The sequence below is a fragment of the Colius striatus genome, chromosome W (genome assembly GCF_028858725.1).
Source record: "Colius striatus isolate bColStr4 chromosome W, bColStr4.1.hap1, whole genome shotgun sequence".
Taxonomy (NCBI): domain Eukaryota; kingdom Metazoa; phylum Chordata; class Aves; order Coliiformes; family Coliidae; genus Colius; species Colius striatus.
The window spans coordinates 8,055,631-8,081,430 of record NC_084789.1 but is presented as its reverse complement, the minus strand read 5'-3'; the positions used below and the strand labels follow the sequence as shown (position 1 = coordinate 8,081,430).

General features: G+C 44.6%; 1 protein-coding gene across 3 annotated transcripts in view; it reads left to right on the top strand.

Moving 5' to 3' along the window:
* LOC133628389 (E3 ubiquitin-protein ligase KCMF1) overlaps window positions 1-25,800 on the top strand; it is a 61,662-nt gene that overhangs the window by 17,308 nt on the left and 18,554 nt on the right. Inside the window, exons 2-4 of one of the 3 annotated variants that reach the window (XM_062016511.1) lie at window positions 12,848-12,991; window positions 16,668-16,835; window positions 20,943-21,082. In XM_062016511.1, coding sequence (XP_061872495.1) covers window positions 16,805-16,835; window positions 20,943-21,082 — 171 coding nt within the window. In that variant the 5' untranslated portion in view covers window positions 12,848-12,991; window positions 16,668-16,804. The remainder of the gene's footprint in view (window positions 1-12,847; window positions 12,992-16,667; window positions 16,836-20,942; window positions 21,083-25,800) is intronic. The other 2 variants (XM_062016510.1, XM_062016509.1) reach the window with 2 other exon arrangements.

Sequence of the window (25,800 nt, the reverse complement as noted above, 5' to 3'; positions counted from 1 at the left end):
GGAGCTGAGTCAAGTCAGAGGCCTGTGGCCAGGGGGGTTCCACAGTGGTCATTACTGGGGCCAATCTTATTCAACATCTTCATCAACAACCTGGATGAGGGGACAGAAGGCCGTGCTGCCATTCAGCGGGATCTTGACTGGCTTGAGAGTTGGGCAGAGAGGAACCTCATGAGGTTCAACAAGGGTAAGTGCAGAGTCCTGCACCTCGGGAGAAACAACCCCATGCATCAGTACAGACTGGGAGTTGACCTGCTGGAGAGCAGCTCTGCAGAGAGGGACCTGGGAGTTCTGGTGGACAGCAAACTAAGTGTGAGCCAGCAACGTGCCCTCGTGGCCAAGAAGGCCAATGACATTCTACGGTGTATTAAGAAGAGTGTGTCCAGCAGGTCAAGGGATGTCCTCCTCCCCCTCTACTCTGCCCTGGTGAGGCCTCATCTGGAGTGCCGTGTCCAGTTCTGGGCCCCCCAGCTCAAGAGGGACAGGGAACTTCTGGAGAGAGTCCAGTGGAGAGCCACCAAGATGATCAGGGGACTGGAGCATCTCTCTTATGAGGAAAGGCAAGAAAAAATTGTGCAGGGCAGCAAATAGAAGTGTTATTCTTGGAGGTTTCAGTAATAACAGCTGTTCTCCAGTAATGTGAATTAAGCAATTGCATGTTGAGATTAAGAGTTTTCTTCAGCTGTTTTCTCTTATCTAGATGAGTTGTCTGGGAATCCTACAAGCATATTAAAATTGTCATCTCATCCATGGTACCTTTCTGAACTTAGCATAAGGGTGTCCATTTTTTTGTGTTCTCTCTTTAAAGTGGGTAAAGGTTTTCTCTTCAGAAGAACTGAGACTGGGCAGGGTTAATCCTGGCTTGTCAGGAGGATAGTTGTATTAGATTGTAGGCCATATAATGATTTTTTTGTGTTTGGTTGTTTTTGCACAAAGTTCAGTAAACTTGTTTGAATGCAACCTTGAATTAAATTCATCTAAAAACAATCTGCATTCCCTGGGTCTACTAGTAATCTGTGTTATGATATCCAGCTAGGATTGTAAGAAAAGAACTTTGACCAACAGGCTGTTCTACCTAGGGTGGTAGTGAATCTGTTTTGGTGATATAAAAGGGAAAACTTGAGCACTCGGTGTTTATATTTGGGTTGCAATATGATTTGAAAGCCTGTAGCGCTGGTGGTGTAGCATGCCCTTTCCTGGTATGATAGATATACTCAACATTTTTTTTTTCCTCAGTTTCCTCTGGCAATCTCTCTTCCCACTTCTCTCAATCCCCTAAACCTCAAAGCAGGGATGAAGAACGAAGTCCTTCCCATCGCAAGAAAAGTTCAAGTTTGAGACCACCCGATGAACCTGAACATACACAAGTCCATGGGACCCAATGAGATGTAACCCAGGGTCCTGAGGGAATTGGATGATGTAGTTGCCAAGCCTCTCTCCATCATATCTGAAAAGTCATGACAGTAAAGTGAAGTCCCCAGTGACTGAAGAAACGGGAAGCATCATGCCCTTTTTTAAAAAGGGTGATAAGGAGAACCTTAGGAACTCCCAACCAGTCAGCTTCACCTCCATGCCCAGTAAGAACATAGAACAGATCTTCCTGGGAGACGTGTCAAGGCATGTAGAAGGCAGAGAATCATAGAATTCTTGAATGGTAGAGTTTGGAAGGCACTTCCAGAGATCATCTAGTCCACCCCCCCCTGCTAAAGCAGGTCCACCTACATCAGGTAGAGACAGCGAGCATGGCTTCAGCAAGAGCAAATTGTTCCTGACTAATCTAGTGGCCTTCCATGATGGAAGGACTGCAAAAGTGAACAAAGGAAGAGCTACAGATGTCGTCTACCTAGATTTCTCTGAGACCTTTGATAGGGTCTCCCACATCATTATTGCCTCTAAGCTGGAGAGAGGTGGATTTGACTGATGGACTGTTAAATAGATAATGAATTATCTGGATGTCCATGTCCAAAGAGTTCTAGTCGCTGGCTCAATGTCCAGGTGGAAACCAGTAACAAGTAGAGTCCCTCAGAGGTCTGTACTGGGACTAATACTGTTTAATGTTTTCATCAACGATATAGACAGTGGGATTGAGAGCACCCTCAGCAACTTCATGGATGACACCAAGCCGAGTGGTGCAGTTGATTCCCTAGAGGGAAGGGGTGCCATCCAGAGGGACCTTGACAGATTTGAGATGTGAACCTCATGAAGTTCAGCAAGGCCTGGGTTGAGACAATCCCCAATATCAGTACAGGCTGGGGGATGAATGGATTGAGAGCAGCTCTGCAGAGAAGGACTTGGGGATATTGGTGGATGAAAAATTGAACATGAGCTAGTAATCATAGAATGGTTTGAGTTGGAAGGGACCTTAAAGATAATCTAGTTCCAACCTGGCCTTTTGGGCATGAGGCATCCACAACCTCTCTGGGCAACCTGTTCCAGTGTCTCACCACTCTCACAGTAAAGAACTTTTTCCTAATATCTAATCTACCCTCTGTCCTGGTTTGAGCTAGGATAGAGTTAATTCCCGTGAGGAACCAGGAAAGGGTACAGCCTGAACAGCTGACCCAGGCTGGCCAGCAGGTATTCGATACCATCCTAACGTCATGCCGAGTATATAGGTGGGGGCTGGCCGGAAAAAGCTCTCTTCCGGGGTCGCCGGTCCGGAGCGGTCGCTTAGGTCGGGTCCCGGGTGGTGAGCAACTGCATCACTCACCAGTTTTCTTTGTAATATCCCCTTGTCTTTGTTATAGTTGTTCCTCTTCAATTTTCCCTAGTAAATTGTTCTTATTTCAACTTACGCGGGCTCTTTTACTTTTTTTTTCTTCTCCGATCCCCTCCGCGTTCCGCCAGGAGGGGGAGGAGTCGCGTTTTTGTTTTTTTTTTTTTTCCCTTTTGCTCTGGCTGGGCAAAACCACGACATTAATTGGCGCCCAAGGTGGGGCCCGCGAGGTTGAAATAGAACAGAGTGGGTTTAAACAAACTCCTTGTGTACACTCCTGACACTAATTAACTGATTGCTGATCACAATGTTGGTTGATATGCTCGTATGGTGGTATTATATGTCCTCTTATCTGCATCATGTATGTCCTGTGATAGTGTTTCTTGTCTGTGGAAAGTGTATGAAAATTCTCATGCTACTGCACTGGATGGGATTGGATTATGATATGACTGTGTCATGGGTTATTAAGTTGGGTTGGAATGTGTACATGGCTTTTTTGTCTCTTCCACATTTTCTCCTAGAACTTAATAATGGCACTCAATTTATGGGAAAAACTGACATGTTTAATTCCTCCCACTATGTTACTTACCCTCATTTCTTCAAGGTGCTTCTAATGGATTCTAACAGTAATACTTGGAATGTTCTAATTACCATGTTTTTATTATTTTCTCTTGTTTTCACCTCAGCTTGGATTGTAAAAATTGTTTTTTGGAGAACCGTGAGGTTGGGTAGCTATGTGAGGAGAGGCATATGGAATATGGACAGGTGTCCAAGGAGCTTTTTACCTGTAAAGATTTGGAGAACACTCAAACCCATTCCTAACTCATCTGTGCCAGAACCAGTTGCTGTTCTGACTCCAGCAGTGGATGTCCCTGTTGCAGCTGTGAACACTCATACCCAAACAGCAGACTCCGTTGCTGTCACCACTGTGGACACTCATACCCAGACGGTGGATATTGTTGCTGTGTCCACTCAAACTCAGTACGGAAAGGCTGCTATAAAGTCTCCCTGGAGCCTTCTCTAGGCTGAAAAACCCCAACACTCAGCCTTTCCTCATAGGAGAGGTGCTCCAGCCCTTGGATCACATTTGTGGCCCTACTCTGGACTCGCTCCAACAGATCCATGTCCTCTTTATGCTAGGGGCCCCAGAGCTGGATGTAGTACTCTAGGTAGGGTCTCACCAGAGCAGAGCAGAGCAGAGCAGAGGGAGAGAATCACTTCCCATGACCTGCTGTCCATGCTTTTTTGATGCAGCCTAGGATATGGTTGGCCAATGTGTGCTTGCAGCCCAGAAAGCCAATTGTATCCTGGGCTGCATCAGAAGCAGCATGGCCAGCAGATCGAGAGAGGTGATTTCTGCCCCCTGCTCCCCCCAAAAAAGAAATCATTGCTGCTTTTCTAACAAGAGTTGATGGATGTTGGGAAGTTCAGGAAGGAAAAAGATAGATTCATGTTTAAGATATTGCTGTGGAGAACTGACTGTACCTCTGCTACATGTCTATTGTAGAGGGCCAGGCAAGTCAAACTTTGAGTACTTATTAATTGCTTGTTACTTGCTTTCTAGATGACTTGTACTTGATATGTGTAACTTCTGGGATGTGGGGTGTGAAAGCAAAGTGAAACAACTCCTTTTAACATTGTGTTTACACCCATATATGTTATGAGCAGAGCTGAAACTTGCCGTCTCAGCGGTACTGGATGATGCTCATGTCGTCACAACAGGATCAGACAAATATCAGATGCTGTAGTGGTGGACTCCACAAGTTTATTGATAACAGAGTGAGAACAAGATCTGGGGATCTGCTTGTACTCCAGGTTGGGGTAGGGGAGAGAAGAGTCTCATGTGGAGAAAAATAGCTCTTCTGCCATTCTGGCCTAGTATAGGCCTGATTTTCTTCTTTCTGTTCAACTACCTTGCCTTTGTCTGCAGCCTCAGTCCTAAAAATTAATTTTGGAAACACTTTAGTCTGATTTCTTTTCCATGCTGCTGTAGAATGATGTTGCATGTTGAAAATCAGGGGTATTCTTGCATGTAACTCCATTAGTCTTTGAGAAGGATCAACCTGCTTAGTGCTCTGTATAAGAAAAGTTTAGATTAACTGTCACTTTTCTTCTGGAGATCATGGTTAGGCTAGTTTTGTACGTACATAGGACATAGGGAATGTTTTATACTTGAATACCTCAGATGTACATTTCATATCCATTTTAAGTAGGTTTTATAGTGATAAGTAGGGGATAATCTTTTCTCCCCTTGGTATTCCTGAAAGTTCAATATGCATCGCAAAATATTGCTAAATGTGCAATGTTTGAAGGAAAAAGCAAGAAACAATGGAATATTTCAGTTTCACTGTGTGATTCCCCTTGACTATGCTACTGAGTTCTAGTCCTGACTTAATCTTATTGATGAGTGAAGTTTGCACTGCTTTATAGTTTTGGCAGTTTAGATCTTGAGCTTTTCACTTCAGATGACAATTCATCTTCTAAACGTATTTCATGTGGTTTGAAAATATCCTTCACGTGGCTGCTTTAAGTCATGCCAATTCAAATAGAATAATTTAGATTGTAAAAGAGCCTTAGAATCATAGAATTGTTTCAGTTGGAAAAGACCTTTAAGATCAAGTCCAACCACTAACCTCACACTGCCAAGCCCATCACTAAACCATGTCCCTAAGCACCTCATCTACGCATCTTTTAAATATGTCCACAGATGGTGACTCCACCAGCTCCCTGGGCAGCCTGTGCCAGTGTTTAACAACCCTCTCGGTGAAAATTTTCTTCCTAATATCCAATCTAAACCTCCCCTGGCACAACTTGAGGCCATTTCCTCTTGTCCTATCATTCATTACTGGAGAGAAGAGATCGACTCCCACCTCACTACAACCTCCTTTCAGGTAGTTGTAGAGAGTGATTGTGTCTCCTCTCAGCCTCCTCTTCTCCAGACTAAACAATCCCAGTTCCCTCAGCCATTCCTCATAAGACTTGTGCTCTAGACCCTTCACCAGCTTCATTGCCCTACTCTGGACTCACTCCAGCACCTCAATGTCTTTCTCGTAGTGAGTGGCCCAAAACTGAACACAGTATTTGAAGTGTAGCCTCACCAGTTCTGAGTACAGGGGGACAATCACTTCCCTGGCCCTGCTGGTCACACTATTTCTGATGCCGTCAACCAACAGCCCCAGGTCCTTTCCTTTCAGGCAACTTTCCATCCACTCTTTCTCAGGCCTATAGCATTGCATGGGGTGGTTGTGACTCAAGTGCAGGACCAGGCACTTGGCTTTGTTGAACCTCATACAGTCAGCCTTGACCCATCGATCCAGCCTCTCTGGGTCTCTCTGAAGAGCCTTCCAGCCCTCAAGCAGATCAACGCTCCTGCTCAACTTGGTGTCGTCTGCGAACTTACTGAGGGTGTGCTCAATCACCTTGTCCAGATCATTGATGAAGATAAACAGAACAGGCCCCAACACTGAGCCCTGGGGAACGCCACTGGTGACCAGCCACCAACTGGGTCTAATTCCATTCCCTACCACTTTTTGGGCCTGATAATTCAGTTTTCCACTCAGCAAACAGTACACCTATCCAAACCATGGGTAGCCATTTTATGTAGGGGAATGCTATGGGAAAGAGTGTACAAAGGCTTTACTAAAGTCCAGGTAAACAACTTCCACAGCCTTTTCCTCATCCACTATGCGGGTCACCTTGTCATAGAAGATCAGGTTAGTCAAACAGGACCTGCTTTTCATAATCCCATGACAACTGGGTGCGATCACCTGGATATCCTGTACATGTTGCATGATCGCGCTCAAGATGATCTGCTCCATAACCTTCCCTGGTACCAAGGTCAGGCTGACAGACCTGTAGTTCCCAGGATCCTCCTTCTGGCCCTTCTTGTAGATTGGTGTCACATTTGCTATCCTCCAGTCAACGAGGACCTCCTCGGTTAGCCTGGACTGCTGATAAATGAATCAAAGTAGCTTGGTGAGCACTTCTGCCAGCTCCCTCAGTATCCTTTGGTGGATCCCATCTGGCCTTATAGACTTGGATATGTCTAAGAAGTGGTGTAGCAGGTCACTAACCATTTCATCTGATATTATGGGGACTTCATTCTGCTCCCCGTCCCTGTCTTCCAGCTCAGGGGGCTGGGTGCCTTGAGAACAACTGGTCTTACTATTGAAGGCTGGGGTGAAGACAGCCTTTAAGTACCTTGGCTTTTTCCTCATCTTTTGTCACTATGTTTCTGCCTGCATCCAATAAGGGATGGATATTCTCCTTAGCCTTCCTTTTGTTGCTAATATATTTATAGGGTCATTTTAATTGTGTTTTACAGCAGTAGCTAGATTAAGTTCTATTTTGGCTTTGGCCCTTCTAATTTTCTCCCTGTATGACCTCACAACTTGCTTGTAGTCCTCCTGAGTTGCCTGCCCCTTCTCCCAAAAGTTATAAACTCTTATTATGTTTTTTTTTTAACCTGAGTTCCAGACAAAGCTCTTTTTTTTCCCAGCCAGGGCGGTTGTCTTCCTCACCAGCTCATCTTTTGGCACATGGGGGCAGCCTGCTCCTGTGCCTTTAAGATTTCCTTCTTGAAGAATGTCCAGCCTTCCTGGACTCCTTTGCCCTTCAGGACTGCATCCCAAGGGACTCTGTTGGCCAGGCCCCTAAAAAGGCCAAAGTCTGCCCTCCAGAAGTCTAAGGTAGCAGTTCTGCAACCCTCTCACCCTCCCCCCCCCATCCCTTGCTTTTCTATTACTCTATCGCTTTGTGATTGCTATGCCCAAGACAGCTTCCAACCATCACATCACCCATAAGTCCTTCTCTGTTTGCAAACAACAGGTCCAGCAGGGCACCTTCCCTTCTTGACTCCCTCACCAGCTGTGTGAGAAAGCAATCATCCACTCACTCCAGGAACCTCCTGGACTGTTTCCTCTGCCAAATTGTATTTCCAGCAGACATCTGGTAGGCTGAAGCCCCCCACGAGAAAAGGGGCTAGCGATTGTGAGACTTCTCCCAGATGCGTATAGAATATTTCATCTGCCTTTTTGTCCTGGCTGGATGATCTATAACAGACTCTCACCATGATATCTGCCTTGTTGGCCTTCTCCCTGATTCTTGCCCATAAACACTCAACCCTATTATCACTGGCAATAAGCTCTAGACGGTCAAAACACTCCTTAACATACAGGGCTATCCCACTGCCTATCCTTTCAGAAGAGATCATAGCCATCCATTGCAGCACTCCAGTTGTGTGAGACATCCCACCATGTTTCTGTGATGGCAACTATATCATAGTTTTCTTGCTGCACAGTGGCTTCCAGTTCCAGTTTGTTGCCCACACTATGTGCATTTGTTACTGGGTTACTGATCTGGCCACCTTTTTGTGGGGAGAAGACCTAATTCCTACGTGATTGTTCCCAGGCACTTCTGTGGTTTCTAGCACGTGAACAATGCTTGCGTCTTTGCTGCTGCAGGGATCTCCACCTTCTACTTCCAATGAGAGGGCTAGGGTGCTGTCTGCATTAGTAGAGACATTTCAAATGTACTCAGCACATCATGGAGCAGACCAAAGGACCTCACTAGCATACTATCCCTCAAACATTGGTCTGCCGCCCCCAGACTTCTCTCCAGTGAGCCTGATTTTGTCTCTTTCCTCCTTCAAATCTAGTTTAAAGGTCTTTCAGTGAACCCTGATAACTCTTACACAAAGATTCATTTCCCCCTTTGAGAACTGTGTACTCTGTTACCAGTAGGCCTGGTGTCATCATATAGACTGACCCATGATCAGAAACCCCAAAGTTCTGCCAGTGACACCAGTCTCGGAGCCAGTTATTGATCATCTTGGATCTTACTGTTTCTTCCAACATCATTCGCTACAACTGTAAGGATAGAGGAGCACACTACTTGTTTGCCTTCCCTGGTTTCTAGCACTTACTAGGGGCACCTTTTACACATGTGGACGGCCTGGCTGCCGTTGCTCCTGACCCTGTGCAGGTCTCGTCAGCTGCAGTCTCTGGGTAGGTCTCTCCACTCCCCTGAGGTTTCACTGGTTCAGGAAACCCCCCTGTACACCATGCTAGAGTGCTCTGTTGCGGACTGTGCCAGCACTGGATCTGCTTGCCTCAGTGACCATAGACTGTGTCTTTTGACTGTGAAGGGATGAGTCATTACTCTCTATTTTGAGACTGTTACTTATTCTAATTAAAATATGTTCTCTTTCTTGGATATACATTCTGAGTAAGGAACTAATTGTGGCTTAATGTCTGTCATGGTTTAGCAAGGAGCCACTTTTGCTTGGTAACAGGGGGAAGGGGTTGCAGTGGAGACCCGGTAAAGAGTTCTTGGACTTTCCCCTGGCTCTTGGGTTCAGACCCACCTCCGGCCCGGCTGGGCCAATCTGACGCCTCTACGATCACTATTTAAGGACAGGAATTTGAAGTGCTTGGGGGGAGGTGTAAGAGTGGTACAAGATGGAGGATAGACGAATCCTAATATTCTCATTGTTTTCTTGTCATTAGATCAGATGTTCATAGAATCAAAGAATGGTAGGGGTTGGAAGGGACCTTTAGAGATCATCTAGTCCAACCCCTCTGCAGAAGCAGGTTCACCTACATCAGGTGGCATGATAAATATTTAGCTTCTCTTTCCCGTTTACTTTTATTAGGGATTAACCAATGTTGCCGCTACCAGCAACATCACCAGGCCGCCCGCATGGATCACTCAGCCCACCCCCGCTGAGGGGACAAGATCACTGCATACTCAGTATGGATGATGCTTTATTCCAACTAATTGTTTACACCATGTGCTTTTATCTGCTAACACAAGCACCTCCTTTCACTCCACCCCGTGCCCACCTCCTCTGTACCCTCCACCTCTCGCGTTACAACCCGAGATCTTCCGGACACCTACAACATCTCCCCCTCCCTAAGCTCGATGACTCCAGCATTCTGTGGCACGGGCTGATACATAACGTGTCTGCCCAGCACACGTGCTGGGTTCCCCACTGCTGGGTTCCCTCCTTTTCTATACAAGCATACCCTCGGCCCAGGCATCTAAGCTTCTACCCTGATTCCCACTCCCCAGTGTCGATTTGCCGCAATTTGACTGCTGGTAATTTATCTATTGCTACCGGTTCTTGCTCCCTAAAGTGTGCTTGCGCCGGCATGGGTCCTGACCCTCGAATAAAGTGGTTAAGGGCGTACAGACAGCGCATTAAAATATCGTGTTGCCTATCGGGGGGAGTTCTATGTCCCATGCTCTCCCCGTCCCTAAGACGGTTGAGCTGTACTTTTAGAGTAGCGTGAGCGCGTTCAACGATCGCCTGTCCCTGGCTATTGTGAGGGATACCGTGTACCAATTTGATCTGCCAGGTTCGACAGAATTCTTGTGTCACATGGGAGGTGTAACAAGGCCCATTGTCAGGTTTGATTTGTTCAGGACATCCTAGGATGGCTATACACTGTAACCAGCGCCTGATTGCTGGGCGCGCTGTGGCTCAGGGAACAGGGGTAGCTAGTATGTAACCACTGCAGGTGTCAATGGTGACATGGAGGTGATGGTTGGGGCGAAAGGGCTCATAAATTGTGACATCCGTTTGCCAGATCTGATTCGGGAGCAACCCTCGGGGATCAACTTTGGCTTCCCCTGGTAGCACCGAAGCACATTGAGGGCAAGCAGCAACTATCTGCTTTGCCACTTGGAGAGAGATCTTGGTCTGATGATGTAGAGTCCGCGCTCCACAGTGCAAAATACGTGTAGCTGTCTGGCTGCTGGGAAATCCTCTTGGGTGGAGATAGACCATACATGCGTCGCTGCTTCGTCTGCCTTTTGGTTACCTTCGGTGAAAGCCCCCGGAATATGGGTGTGACTGTTGATGTGTACAATAGAGCAGAGGGCAGTATGAGTTTGTAAAGCATTCAATATGAGGTCTGCTATACTGGTGGAGGCACAAATGGGTCATGCACATTGTCGAACTAGTTCAGCGACAAATCTCGAGTCGGTGACGATATTGAGTGGCGTTGAGTGCCATGCCTCCAGGGCGAGGGCAACAGCCTTGGCCTCTCCCCTCACGTACCCGATGGTGCCCAGTCTAACACGGGGTCGCGCCTCTCCACTCTCCCCTGATCATCCCGCACCGTACCCCTGCCCGACTCCACCCGCTCTGCATTCCCTGTCCGCATCCTCGGCAACTCGTCCCAGGGGTAACCCGGCGGGCTGGACTCGACTGGGAAGCAGCTCTCCCGCGGGGGCTCTGCTCCGGGGCGGCACCCCTCACTCTCCTCCTCGCTGTCAAGTTTATCACATTCCGCGTCCCCACACAGTGATGGACCCGTCTGCGCCCCCAGATTCTCCACTTCCACGCTCGTTTGAGCCTCCTGATCGCCAGAAACTCTCTTTTTTGTCTGCACTTTCCGCCCCTCTCCCCGGATAGCTTCCTGCGCCGAAAACCAGAACTGTTTCTCCTCTACTGCCTTAGACAGAGTCCTTTAATCTCCCCGCACGCTTTAAGATACTGATACATCCCCTTGGCTCCCACTAAGGCAGCCTGTAATATCTCTTCCTGTACCGCCATCCATATCTGGACACTTAATAACTTTGTGGGTGCCCATATCGCACCCCACCTCCGCATCCATAGGATGCACGTGGCCGTGGATGTGCATTGAACCTGCTCGCCCACATCAGGTGCCACCGCCTTGAGTACCTTAATCACCTGTATCAACTGTGTTGCAGATACACAATTATTTTACTTAACAACTTATCATTACAATAAGTAGTCAAGCACTTGTTAAGCACTTGTTAATCACCTAGTAATAGTTCAATCAATTAGCTAAGCACTTGTAAATAACTCAAACACCTATTGATTAAGTATTCACTCGAATCACATAAGGATCAAACTGCAAGAGTTACATACCACACCTGATGGGGACCTGTTACCTTAGCTACAAGACCCTGGTGAATGTATTTGTTAGGTTACCTTAGCTATTACCTTAACTACAAGACCCTGGTAAATGTATTCGTTAGGTTACCTTGGCTGTTACCTTAGTTGTTAGTAAAACAAAGGGACTGATATATTTTTTTGACCAATCACTGTGATTTTGGAAATGTTGTGTTTGTTGGGAACCAATCAAGGTGAAGGGCTAAATTGATAGATGGACATTTTATGCATGCTTGTGTTGGCAAATGTGATTCTTTTGTTTGAGCTGTATAAAAACCCTGAAAATGGTAACTAACAAAGAAGCACATATGGAGGAGCTATCCCCCCCCCCCCCCCCCCCCCCCCCCCCCGTGTTTTCCCAGCGCTGCATAATAAAGAAGTGCCTGCTTATCTGCATTCCTGTGTAGATATGTTTTTCTCGATTGCGGATCCGTCAACAGTTTTGGCGACCCAGATGGGACCTTGTGAGTGAGACTGGACTGGATCAGATGCTGATCGAACTCAGTGGTCAAACCTGTTTAGGGGAGGAAATTCTAACAATAAGGGCCCTGTGCCAAAAAAAACTATCCTTTGGGCTGCCTTTTGGCTCACTGGAAAGTAATACATAATGATTTGTGTGCTATGGCCGCGGACGTCCTGCGTTCCGCCGATCACATTGGGGTCACCATATGTTGCCGCTACCAGCAACATCACCAGGCCGCCCGCACGGATCACTCAGCCCACCCCCAATGAGGGGACAAGATCACTACATACACAGTATGGATGATGCTTTATTCCAACTAATTGTTTTCACCATGTGCTTTTATCTGCTAACACAAGCACCTCCTTTCACTCCACCCCGTGCCAACCTCTTCTGTACCCTCCACCTCTCGCGTTACAACCCAAGATCTTCCGGATGCCTACAACAACCAAATGTTATAGCACAAGAATAAATTTTATTTGATTGGGAAGATGAGAATGAATACAAAACTATATCTATTTTTAATATGTCAGTATTAAGCATGTTGTAAAATGCTTGTGTGATTACCTCTCTGAGATTTTCAGCCATGACAGAGGTGAAAAATGTGGTTAACGTGACATACCAGAATAGTAACTCCAATGTGATAAAGTAATGTTTTTTAAAAAAATAAAAATATACTCATGGGACTAAAATTTATCTCTTGATTCATCCACAAATTCAAAGTGCTTACCTGTACAAATTGATATTGCAGAGAAGGGAATACCATTGAAGATGCCTTTACGAGTGAGGTTTGATCACTAGATATTGCAACAATTTTGTGGCGTCAGTATGCAAGATTTTCTCCCATCTGTCTCCCTGTTTCCACACCACTGCCGCTGTGTTGGTCTTTGATGAGGTATCTGTAAACGTCTGTCTTTACAGTCCCATGCAGCTCCTTCACAACCTTTGTTTCTAAGGGAGCGCATTCATATCTACCCCATCGGTCACTGAGTCATAGAACCATGGAATCGTAGAATGTTACATGGCTCCTCTAAGAAGTTGCTCGCAACTATGAGCCATGAGCTATGAGCCAGACCCATTTTAGGGGCTGAGCCAATTGGGTACCTCCACAATCACTTTTTAAGAATACAATACATACAATAAGAGTAAAAAATTTTTAGGCTTTTAGCTCAATGCTAACCTTTAGTGGAATACTGTTGCAATAAAAGCAAGCACATTTTTGTCCATGAGCAACAAGTTTTTAATTAGATCTGGTAGTCCCAGTTATTCTGATGGCGAGGAGGGAGTACATTGGTATAAATTTCATTGTTTGAGCCTGTTTATCAGTCTACATGTGCATTTGTGTATTGACAGTAGAAAACTGAAAAAAAGTTTCATTGCTATTCTCAAAGGTAAAATGCATCAAACTTCAAAAATAAAACAGATTATTTCTGTTCTGTGATCATTTGCATAAGGTCTTTCTGGAGATGATACAGGAGAAGAGTTTTCATTGAATAGTAATTAATTTTTAAAGCTTTTAAAAAGTCACTAACATAGAATCATAGAATCATAGAATCATAGAATGGTAGGGGTTGGAAGGGACCTTTAGAGATCATCTAGTCCAACTCCCCTGCAGAAGCAGGTCCACCTAGATCAGGTCACAGAGGAACATGTCTAGACACGTTTTGAAGACCTCCAAGGAAGGAGACTCCATACTCTCCCTGGGCAGTCTGTTCCAGTGCTCTGTCACCCTCACAGTAAAATAGTTTTTTCCTATCTTTAAATGGAACGTTTTGTATTCCAGCTTCATCTCATTACCCCATGTCCTGTCACTAGATACAATAGAAAAAAGGGATGCCCCAACCTCCTGACATACACCATTTAGATATTTGTAAATATTGAGGTCCCCCCTCAGTCTCATCTTATCTAAACAGCCCCCGTTCCCACAGCCTTTCCTCATAAGGAAGATTTTCCAGTCTCCTGATCATCTTGGTTGCCCTGCACTGGACTCTCCAGAAGTTCTTTGTCCCTCTTGAGCTGGGGAGCCCTCGCCTGTCCTCCATGATTTTTCAAAATTGATGCAGAGTGGCTCAGCAACCACATCAGCCAGCTCCCTCAGCACTCTTGGATGCATCCCATCAGGTCCCATTGATTTATGAGTGTTAAGCTTATTCAGCAAGTCTTTAACCTCTCCCTCATCCACCAAGGGCAAGTCCTCTTTTGTCCAGACCATCTTACTATCTATTCCGGTCTGGGCTTCCCGAGGACTGGCATTGGCCGTAAATACCAAAGCAAAGAAAGCATTCAGTAATTCAGCCTTCTCTGTATCCTCTGTCACCAGGGCATCCTCTGTGTTCAGCAGTGGACCCACATTCCCCCCAATCTTCCTTTTGCTGCTGATGTACCTGAAAAGCCCCTTCTTGTTTTCCTTTACTTTCCTGTCCACGTTTTATTCTAAAAGGGCTTTAGCCTTCCTGGTTGCACCCCTGCATGCTCTGGCAATGTTCCTGTACTCTTCCCAAGAAATCAGGCCCTGTTTCCACCTCTCATAGATGGCTGCTTTCTGCCTGAGTTCTCCCAGAAGATCTTTGCTCATCCATGGAGCCCTCCTGCCTCCTTTTCCCACTTTTCTACATTTGGGGACACACTGATCCTGGGCTTAGAGGAAGTGGTACTTGAAGAGTAACCAGTTCTCTTGTGTACTTCTACCATCTAGAATCTTATCCCATGAGATCCCTCCCAGCAGATCTATAAAGAGGCCAAAGTCATTTCACCTGAAGTCCAGGGTCACAATCCTGCTTGGTGTCCTGGTTCTTCCACACGGGATCTTGAACTCTGTCATCTCATGGTCACTGAGTGAGTAAGTTAGAGTGATATGAAGAAATACTAGCTTGAAGAGATATTGAGAGAATTCTCTCTATGTAATTTAATTTTCTCCTCTGGACCTGATATTGCAGATAGTAGTGGTGACTTGTGTTAATACTAGAGTTTTATCTGATTGTAGAATTTATAGTTAGGAAATGATCATTGGGATATTTGCAGTTTTGAGACCTAGTTGATCTTTCTCTACTATTTCTCTTGAAGACATTGTCAGTGCTTCCTTCCAATAACACTGTTTTTATAACATTTTCTGCATTTGCACTGAAGTTTGAAAAGCTTGCTTAAATTGATCTTGGAAGAAGACTTTGACCAAAACATCATGCGTTGTACACGCTAGTTATTACTTTTAGAAGATAATGAAGCCTTTTCTTGACACAAGCAGTGAGACTGATTTACAGTGCAAAGACTAAATTTCTAAAAGGAAGAAACTGAAGAGCTGATGCCACATAAAATTAAGATGTATACAAAGTTCTCCTGTACTTCAAAATAGAAGACCCAAATTTCTGCTCTCAGATATGTGTACATTGTGAAAAATGACATTCTTCAGAATTTGAACTATTAGAAAATATAAAAATCAACACAAAAGTTAGGATGGGTGTTATGTAGTGATGATGTGTGTATTTGTGTGGCTTGTGATATAGTCTGTTTGCTTGTTTTCACAAAACTTCCAGATCAGCCACTGCACTATTTAAACTCAAGAGTGTTTTGAAGCAAGCTTCCCAACAGGGGAATGGGAATGCTGGGGATTGACATGCTGCAGAGCAGCTCTGCAGAGAGAAACCTGGGAGTCCTGATTGATAATAAACTAAACATGAGCCAGCAATGTGCCCTCGTGGCCAAGAAGGCCAATGGCATCCTGGGATGCATCAAGAAGAGTGTAGCCAGTAGGTCGAGGGAGGTTCTTCTCCCTCTCTACTCTGCCCAGGTGAGGCCTCATCTGGAGTCCTGTGTCCAGTTCTGGGCTCCCCGGCTCAAGAGGGACAAAGAACTTCTGGAGAGAGTCCAGTGGAGGGCCACCAAGATGATCAGGGAACTGAAGCATCTCTCTTATGAGGAAAGGCTGCAGGAACTGGGGCTGTTTAGTCTAGATAAGAGGAGACTGCGGGAGGATCTCATGAATATTTACAAATATCTAAATAGTGGATGTCAGGAAGTTGGGGCATCCCTTTTTTCTATTGTATCTAGAGACAGGACAAGGGGTAATGGAAAGAAGCTAGAACACAAAAAGTTCCATTTAAACAAATGGAAAAACTATTTTACTGTGAGGGTGATGGAGCAGTGGAACAGGCTGCCCAGGGAGGTTGTGGAGTCTCCTTCCTTGGAGGTCAAAACCCGCCTGGACGTGTTCCGGTGCAACCTGATCTAGGTGGACCTGCTTTGGCAGGGAGGTTGGGCTAGATGATCTCTAAAGGTCCCTTCCAATCCCTACCATTCTATGATTCTATGAAAAGTGATTAAATTTATAGCCTAACCAATTATCATTTTGAGTTCTTGACCATTTTTTATTTTACTTTGATTTTGACTTTCTCTTTGGATTTTTATTGCCTTTGTAAAGATATAAATATGCTTAAAATTGAGTCTTATTTTGCATCAGCTGCATAAAAGCTTCTCAGCTGATTTCCTTTTGTTGTTGGGGGATGATAGCAACAAATCTGTTCCATTAAAACAATATGAAATTATTGTTTTTTTCAAGCAATTTTCTTTGTTCACAGGTGTCAGCTGTGATGCATGTTTAAAAGGAAATTTTCGAGGTCGCAGATACAAGTGTTTAATTTGCTACGATTACGATTTATGTGCAACTTGTTATGAAAGTGGTGCAACAACAACAAGGCATACAACTGACCATCCAATGCAGTGCATACTAACAAGAGTAGATTTTGGTAAGTAATAATTTAATTCACATTAGAGCTATTTACATTAGCTTAAAACTTGTAATTTTTTTTCACTACTTAGGAACTTTTTCCCCCAAATAGCATGCTGAAAATTATAGCATTTTTTTATCTCTTTGATAAAAAGCTTGTTTTCTCTTTGGTTCTAGCATATGAAATCTACTTTACTCTTTTGGATTAAGTGTTTTGGCACACAGCAAATTATCAGACTCTTATATATATGTATTTCTGATAAAAAGGAATACTCCTAAATTAACTTCCAATTCAAAAAGTGCAACAAAACTACATACACTCACTCTCCTTCTCCTGGTATGTTGTACCAGAAAGTACCATGGTGCAGAAGAGAAATAGTGTTGAGAGTTTGGGAAAATGTTGTTTTCTAGTTACATCTCAAGGAATGTTAATGCAGGCAAGGATGGTAGGCTGTACTGAATGTGGAAGGCAAGGGCTAAGAAGTAGTCCTCTTAGTTGCTGTTTTCTCTTCCCTGAGTAATTTCTATCATATTGTATTTATAACACCAATGTTGTAATTCAGGAGATACTTCCATAGCAAATCTTTGCATTAAGATGATGTTGACATTGGATGCTTATTTCTTTTTATACTTGTTTTAAGCCCACAAGGCTTATGTTTTAGTAAAAACTGTTTGTCATGATCCAGTGTAACGTTTTTTAAAGTTTTTCATATCTTCTAGTATTTTTTACATTTAAAAAAAAAATATGCACATTATGCTACTTCCTATACGCATTTAAAGCTCAGAACAGCTGAAAGTACCAATACCAATAGCTTCTTTCTCAGAGCTCTCTTTGAGCAGAGAAGTATCTCATTCACATGTAATGACTTTGAAATCGCTGCTCTGAGAATCCAGAGTTTGGAAAGAAAATATTTTGAAAATAGTATCATTTTATTTTTCGATATTTCTTATTGGACTTGACTTTTTTTGTTTATCCATGAGGTAAAAATATTTGTGTAACCACATATATTAATTCAATGTTCTAGTTGTTATTTGAGATATATGGTTTGAACTTATTTGTCCCTGATGACAGTTTTCTTGTGTATTATATATAGGGTTAAACAGCAGCATCATCATAAACATTAAATTTTCATAGGGAAAAGAGGACTGATGTATACTTGCTATGGAGCCATAAGTTAACATACAATGATAAAAGTTTGAATGTCATGCAATGGGGAAATTTATTTCAAGTCATTTAACTTTTTACCAATATTGCGAATGTTCTGTGCATCTAGAAGATATTTTGTCTCTTGGAAACCTATCGTAGAATCATAGAATGGTAGGGATTGGAAGGGACCTTTAGAGATCATCTAGTCCAACCTCCATGCCAAAGCAGGTCTGCCTAGATCAGGTCACACAGGAATGTGTCCAGCCGGGTTTTGAAGACCTCCAGAGAAGGAGACTCCACAACTTCCCTGGGCAACTTGTTCCACAACTTCCCTGGGCAACTTGTTCCAGTACTCTGTCACCCTCACAGTAAAATACTTTTTCCATTTGTTTAAATGGAACTTTTTGTGTTCCAGCTTCATCCCATTGCCCCTTGTCCCGTCACTAGATAAAATAGAAAAAAGGGATGCCCCAACCTCCTTAATATTTACAAATATCTAAATGGTGATTGTCAGGAGATTGTGACATCACTTTTTTTCTATTGTATGACAACATTCATAGAATCATAGAGTCATAGAATGGTAGGGTTGGAAGGGACCTTTAGAGATCATCTAGTCCAACCCCCCTGAAGAAGCAGGTTCACCTAGATCAGGTCGCATAGGAACATGTCCAGGCGGGTCTTGAAGACCTCCAAGGAAGGAGACTCCACAACCCCTCTGAGCAGCACCGATGTTTTAAATTAAACTGGAGATTGTCCCTCTATACTTCATAGAATCATAGAATGGTAGGGATTGGAAGGGACCTTTAGAAAACATCTAGTCCAACCCCCCTGCAGAAGCGAGTTCACCAAGATCAGGTCACACAGGAATGCGTCCAGGCGAGTCTTGAAGACCTCTAGAGAAGGAGACTCCACAACCTCCCTGGGCAGTGCTCCATCACCCTCACAGTGAAATAGTTTTTTCTTATGTTTAAATGGAACTTTTTGTGTTCCAGCTTCATCCCATTACCCCTTGTCCTGTTGCTAGATACAATAGAAAAAAGGGATGCCCCAACCTCCTGACATCCACCATTTAGATATTTCTAAATATTAATGATGTCCCCCCTCAGTCTCCTCTTCTCCAGGCTGAACTGTCCCAGGTCCCACAGCCTTTCCTCATAAGAGAGATGCTCCAGTCTCCTGATCATCTTGGTGGCTCTTCACTAGACTCTCTCCAGCAGTTCCCTGTCCCTCTTCAGCCGGGGAGCCCAGAACTGGACACAGTACTCCAGATGAGGCCTCACCAGGGCACAGTAGAGGGGGAGGAGAACCTCCCTCGACCTGCTGCCCACATTCTTCTTGATGCATCCCAGAATGCCATTGGCCTTCTTGGGCACGAGGGCACATTTATTATCAATCATGACTCCCAGGTCTCTCTCTGCATAGCTACTCTCCAGCAGGTCAATCCCCAGCCTATCCTGGTGCATGGGGTTTTTCCTTCCCAGATGCAGAACTGTGCACTTACCCTTGTTGAACCTCATGAGGTTCCTCTCTGCCCAACTCTCAAGCTGGTCGAGATCCTGCTGAATGGCAGCACAGCCTCTGGGGAATAAGCCAGTCCTCCCAGGTTGGTGTCATCAGGGAACTTGCTGAGGGTACACTCTGTCCCCTCATCCAGGTCGTTGATGAAGATGTTGAACAAGACTGGCCCCAGAAAAGATCCCTGTGGAACTCTACTGGCCACAGGCCTCCAACTCGATTCTGTGCCATTGATCACCACCCTCTGGATTCTGTCACTCAGCCAGCTCTCAATCCACCTCACTGTCCACTCATCCAAACCACACTGCCTGAGCTTTCTGATGAGAATGTTATGGGAGACAGTGTCAAAAGCCTTGCTCTCCCCTCATCTTGCCAGCCAGTTATGCCCTTGTAGAAGGCTATCAGGCTGATTAAACAGGGTTTCCCCTTTGTGAATCCACATTGACTCCCCCAATAACCATCTTCTGCTTCATATGTTTAGTGATAACATTCAGGTTGAGTTGTTCCATCACCTTTCCGGGGATGGAGGTGAGGCTGACCAGCTTGTAGTTTCCTGGGTCGTCCATCTTGCCCTTTTTGAAGACTGGAGTGACATTGGCCTTTCTCCAGTCCTCCGGCACCTCATCTGTCCTCCATGATTGTTGGTGCTGGTGAGGTCACAAATCAAATGCTGTGTTCATTTCCGGGCCCCTCTACAAAAAAGGTGTTGAGGTGTTGGAGCATGTCCAGAGATAGGCAACAAAGCTGGTGAAGGGTCTGGAGAACAAGTCTTCTGAAGAGCAAATGAGTGAAGCTCTGGTTGTTTAGCCTAGAGAAGAGGAGGCTGAGAGGAGACATGATCACTCTGTACAACTGCCTGAAAAGGAGGTGTAGTGAGGTGGGAGTTGATCTCTCTAGTAATGAATGATAGGACAAGAGGAAATGGCCTCAAGTTGTGCTAGGGGCAGTTTAGATTAGACATTAGGAAGAAGTTTTTCACCAAGAGGATTATTAAGCATTGGAGTGGACTGCCCAGGGAGGTGGTGGAGTCACCATCCCTGGAAATATTTAAAAGACATATAGATGAGGTGCTGAGGGATATGACTTAGTTTAGTGATGGGCTTGGTAGTGTTAGGTTAGTGGTCGAACTCAATGATCTTAAAGGTCTTTTCCAACCCTAATGATTCTCTGATTCCATAAGTGATGGTTTGGCAATGCTACCAGACTTTGCTCTTTCTGAATATGAGAAAGTTGTGTTGTTTGTTAGTGAAAATTGTGTAGTATGTCTGTTCTTTTGCAAGTTGAGTCATCAAACAACTTTTTAATATTAAATCTGCACTTTGCAGCTTGAAAGTGTTTATTTTGATTAGTGAATGAATTTGACAGTGATTACACATAGATGTATATATAAAGAGTTTATATAAATAAAATAATGAGCTATACTGCTTGAAAATAACCCCTCCTTAAAACATCATCTTTTTCCAGATTTGTATTATGGTGGAGAGGCTTTCTCTGTAGAGCAGCCACAGTCCTTTACTTGTCCTTATTGTGGAAAGATGGGTTATACGGAAACATCTCTTCAAGAACATGTGGCTTCTGAACACACAGAAACATCAACAGAGGTGGTAAGCCACTTCAGAGTTGTTTTTCAATTACAATGAAAATATATGAAAATTTCCAGAAAATGTTTGTTTTTTTTTCCTTCAAGTATTTGTTCATTTAAATGCTGAATAGAAAGGTATGTACTATACATACATATACCCCATGTTGGTGTTTTTCCTCTTGATTCCTTGAGCTACTAACAGTCTCCAACTGAACAATCCTACATCTGCCTACAACATCACTTTTACCTCTCTACAGACTTTCTCATAGCACTCTCTCAGCAATCTGAGTCAAGGCTATGCATCTGAGTCCTTGGATCCTTGGTATGCAGGCCACTAAATCCTGATGTTGCAGAGAGGGTTAAACCTTTGTAAAAATAAATAGCTTTTAAATAAATAAATAAATAGCTTTTTTTATAAAGTGGCCTTTGATGTTTTCCTTTACCATACCACTTGATTTTCCTGATAATTTCAACAGTAGTAATTGGTGCAGAGCAATTATACACCATATAATAGACTAATGGAACAATTGTTTTGCTTCTGTTTTTGTCAGTAACTGTTCTGATCGCCCCAGGTTTTTATATATAGATGCTACTGTTGCTTGTGCCAGAAGGTCTGAAATTTTTCCAAAATGTGAGGTGACTTCTTTGCTATGTAAACAATAAAATAATAAATAACTTGGGTTTTGATACTGTTAGAAATGGTTGTTCTCAGCCTTCATTACACTGTTGAGAAACTACATGTTTACACTGCTTAATGTTCAGACTACTTTCTTTTTAGAAAAGTCTGTAGCGCTTTTTTTAGATTTCCCTTTATGGTGCAGGGATATGTGTTATATTTATTTTTAAAGCCCACTTCACTAATTCAACAGTTACACATTAGCAATCATAGATTAAATTTTTGACCAAGAAATTTTGGTATCTTTCCAACAGTGGGGGATATATTCATGTTTGTGTGTGAACACTGTATGCTTGAGGAATGTATGATTTTAGAAGGACATTTAGGGAACTGCTGTCTAGTTCTTTTTGCTGTAGATTCCTATAAAAATGTGCATGCTTGAGGAAAATTATTAAAATCTTAACCTGTGGAGAAATGACTTGTGGTTTTGAACTTGCTTGTTCTGACCACTAAGCTCTCTTGAATTTTTGAGAAATTATGTGGGAGAAAGAATCTTTCTCCTTAGAGCCTACTAAGGGCCTTATGTGAAGGAATAGTAGAGGAGGTAAAATTGGTCAACCTATTCTGAGACTCAAAGGTGTCCTGGTCTTTTCTAGAGAACATATGACTCTTGGAATATATTTTAATTATTTTTAGAATTAAAACCTCGGTAATTTTTATTTCTTCATTAAATGATCAATGATAATGGTTAGCAATACAGGGCAAGTGTAGCTGGATGTGGCTGGCATTATGATGATTATTACTGTTGCTATTGGATTTCAGTAGTGATTAAAAAATAAAACATAGCATTCAGGTGCAAGTTTTTTAGGGTTGCAGCTCTGAAAATGGTAAGAAATGTGATCAGATATCATCTTTGAATCAAGTTCCAGAATGAAGACACAGTTCTCTGCTACTCAGTCACACTTAGTGGATTCATTCTGCATTTCATAAGGAGCAGTTAGACTGAAGTGAAAAGACCAGGTGGGGTGAGTCAACCTTGGTTGTTTGCCCAGTGCCCACCGGGCTGCTCTATCTCACCTCCCCAGCAACGAGATGGGAAGAAAATACAGTAAAAAGCTCATGGGTTAAGATAATGACAGGGAGATCACTCAGCAATTACCGTCATGGGCAAAACCAGACTCAACTTGGGGAAACTAATTTATTGCCAATTAAACAGAGTAATAAGAACAGAGAAATAAGAACAAATCTAAAACCACCTTCCTCCCACCCCTCCCTCCTTCTCAGGCTCAACTTCACTCTCAACTCTTCTATGTCCTTTTCCCTCCCTGAATAGCACAGGGGGATGGGGAGTGGGGGTTGCAGTCAGTTCATAACTGACATAGTCTATGCCACTCATTCCTTCTCATCCTCCAGCAAGGGTTCTCTCCCATGGGATACAGTCTTTCATGAACTGCTCCAGTATGGGACCTTCCCACGGGCTTCAGTTTTTCAGGAATAGACTGCTCCTGGGTGCTTTCCCCACAGGGTCACAGTTCCTGCCAGAAAATCTAAACCTTCCCTGGCGCAACTGGAGGCCATTTCCTTGTGTCCTATCATTGCTTACTTGGGAGAAGAGATTGACCCCTACCTTGTTACAACCTCGTTTTCAGGTAGTTGTAGAGAGTTGTAAGGTCTCTCCTCAGCCTCCTTTTCGCCAGACTAAACAGCTCTAGTTCCCTCAGCCACTCCTCATAATACTTGTGCTCTACACACTTCACCAGCTTTGATGCGCGTCTGTGGACACGCTCCAGCACCTCAATGTCTTTCTTATAGTGAAGGGCCCAAAACTGAACACAGCACTTGAGGTGCAGCCTCACCAGCACCCAAGTACAGGAGGACAATCACTTCCCTGATCCTGCTGTTCACACTATTTCTGATAGAAGCCAGGATACAGCTGGATGAAGCTGAAACACAAAATGTTCCACTTAAATATAAGAAAAAACTATTTTACTGTGAGGGTGATGGAGGAGTGGAACAGGCTGCCCAGAGGGGTTGTGGAGTCTCCTTCCTTGGAGATCTTCAAGAACCGCCTGGACATGTTCTTATGCGACCTGATCTAGGTGGACCTGCTTCTGCAGGGGAGTTGGACTAGATGATCTCTAAAGGTCCCTTCCAACCCCTACCATTCTATGATTCTATGTTTCTATGATGCCATTGGCCTTCTTGGCCACCTTGGCATACTGCTGGTTCATATTCAGCTGGCTGTCAATCAACACCCTCAAGTCCTTTTCCACTGGACAACTTTCCAGCCACTCTGCCCCAAGCCTCTAGCATTGCATGGAGTTGTTGTGGCCCAAGTGCAACACCCAACACTCGGCCTTTTTAAACCTCTGTCATGGGTTTGTGTGGAGCTGTTTCTGGTAATGGGGAAGGGGCTGTAAAGATGGCTTCTATAAGAAGTTGCTCGAAACTTTCCCTGGTTCTGAGTCAGACCCACTTCTGGGGCTGAGCCAATTGGGTGCCTCCATGATCACTTTTTAAGAAGAAGAAACCAGAAGAGGAGGGATCTTCCTGTTCTTGCTTGCTGTTCTTGCTTTTTTTTCCCGGCTGGTGGTGGTGCAAGGAGTTGGAGGAGAGAAAAGCGACCATGCAGACCCCAAAGTCAGCAGGGGAAGAGAGGAGGAGGAGATGTGCTGGAGCAGAGACTTCCCTGCATCCTGTGGAGAGGAGTGGTGAAGCTGGGAGTTGTTGGCAGTTCATGGAGGACCCCACGCCGGGGGTGGTGACTGCATCCAGAGGAGGCCATGAATTTGTGGGAGGGTGGCGTTGCAGCAGAAGGTGCCCAGAATGCTGCTGGCCGCAGAGGAGTCCCGTGCTGGAGGAGTTTGTGAGCAAAGGCTGTAGCCCTTGGGAAGAACTCATGCCGGAGAGGTTCATTAAGGACTGTATCCCGTGGGATGGCCCCCGGTGTTGGAGCAGGGGAAGAATGCCAGGAGTCACCCTCATCTGAGCAGAGAGACACGGCAGAGCCCATCTGTGAGGGATTGACCGCATCCCCCATTCCCTGCCCCCCTATGCCATTGAGGGGAGAGGAGGTAGAGTTATTGGGAGCAGTGAGCTGAGCCCAGGAAGAAGGGAGGTATGGGGGAGGGACATCTTAAAGTGCTGGTTGTGTTTTTTTCTCATCATCCTACTCTGTTTTTGCTTTCTGCCTGTTCTGTTTCTAGTAGGTAGTAGAATAAAATAGTCTTACTTTTCTCTCGAGTGGTCAAGTCTGTTTTGCCCAGAACCATAATTGGCAGTGAGCCCTCCCTGCCCTTGTCTCAATCCACAAGGTCCTTGGTTATCTTTTTTTTTTCCTCCCATCTTGCTGGGGCCTCTGCCATCCTAAGGACAGTGGGGGTGAATGGGGGGCAGTGAGCAAGAGATTGTCATCGTGCTTTGTTGCTGACTAGTCCAAAACCTTGACAACCTCATACAGCCTGTCCAGGTGCTTCTGAAGAGCCTTCCTGCCCTCAAGCATATCTATGCACCTTCTCAGCTTTGTGTCATCTGCAAACTTACTGAGGATGCACTCAATCCCTTCATCCAGATCATTGATAAAGATGTTAAACAGAACAGACCCCAACACCGAGCCCCGGGGAACAGCAGTGGTGACCAGCCACCAACTGGATTTAACTCCATTCACCGCCGCTTTCTGGGCCTGGCCATCCCATCATCCACTAAGCGGGTCATCTTGTCATAGAAGGAGATCATGTTAGTCAAGCAGGACCTGCCCTTCATGAAACCATGCTGGCTGGACCTGTACCCCTGGTGTTCCTGTATGTGCCTCATGATGGCAGTCAGCATGATCTGTCACTGTGATCTTCTCTAGGGACTGCAGGGGAATCTCTGCTCTGGTGCCTGGAGTACCTCCTCCATCTCCTTCTTCACTGACCTTGGTGTCTGCAGGGTTGTTGCTTTTGCATTTCCTCACTCCTCTCCCTCTGCTGCTATTGTGCAGCTTTTTTATAATTTCTAAAAAATATTTTTATAGAGGCACTACCACCATCACTATCACTGATTGGCTCAACTTTGGCCAGAGGTGAGTCTGTCTTGGAGCTGGTTAGAACTGTCTCTATAGGCCATGGGGGTAGCTTCTGTTG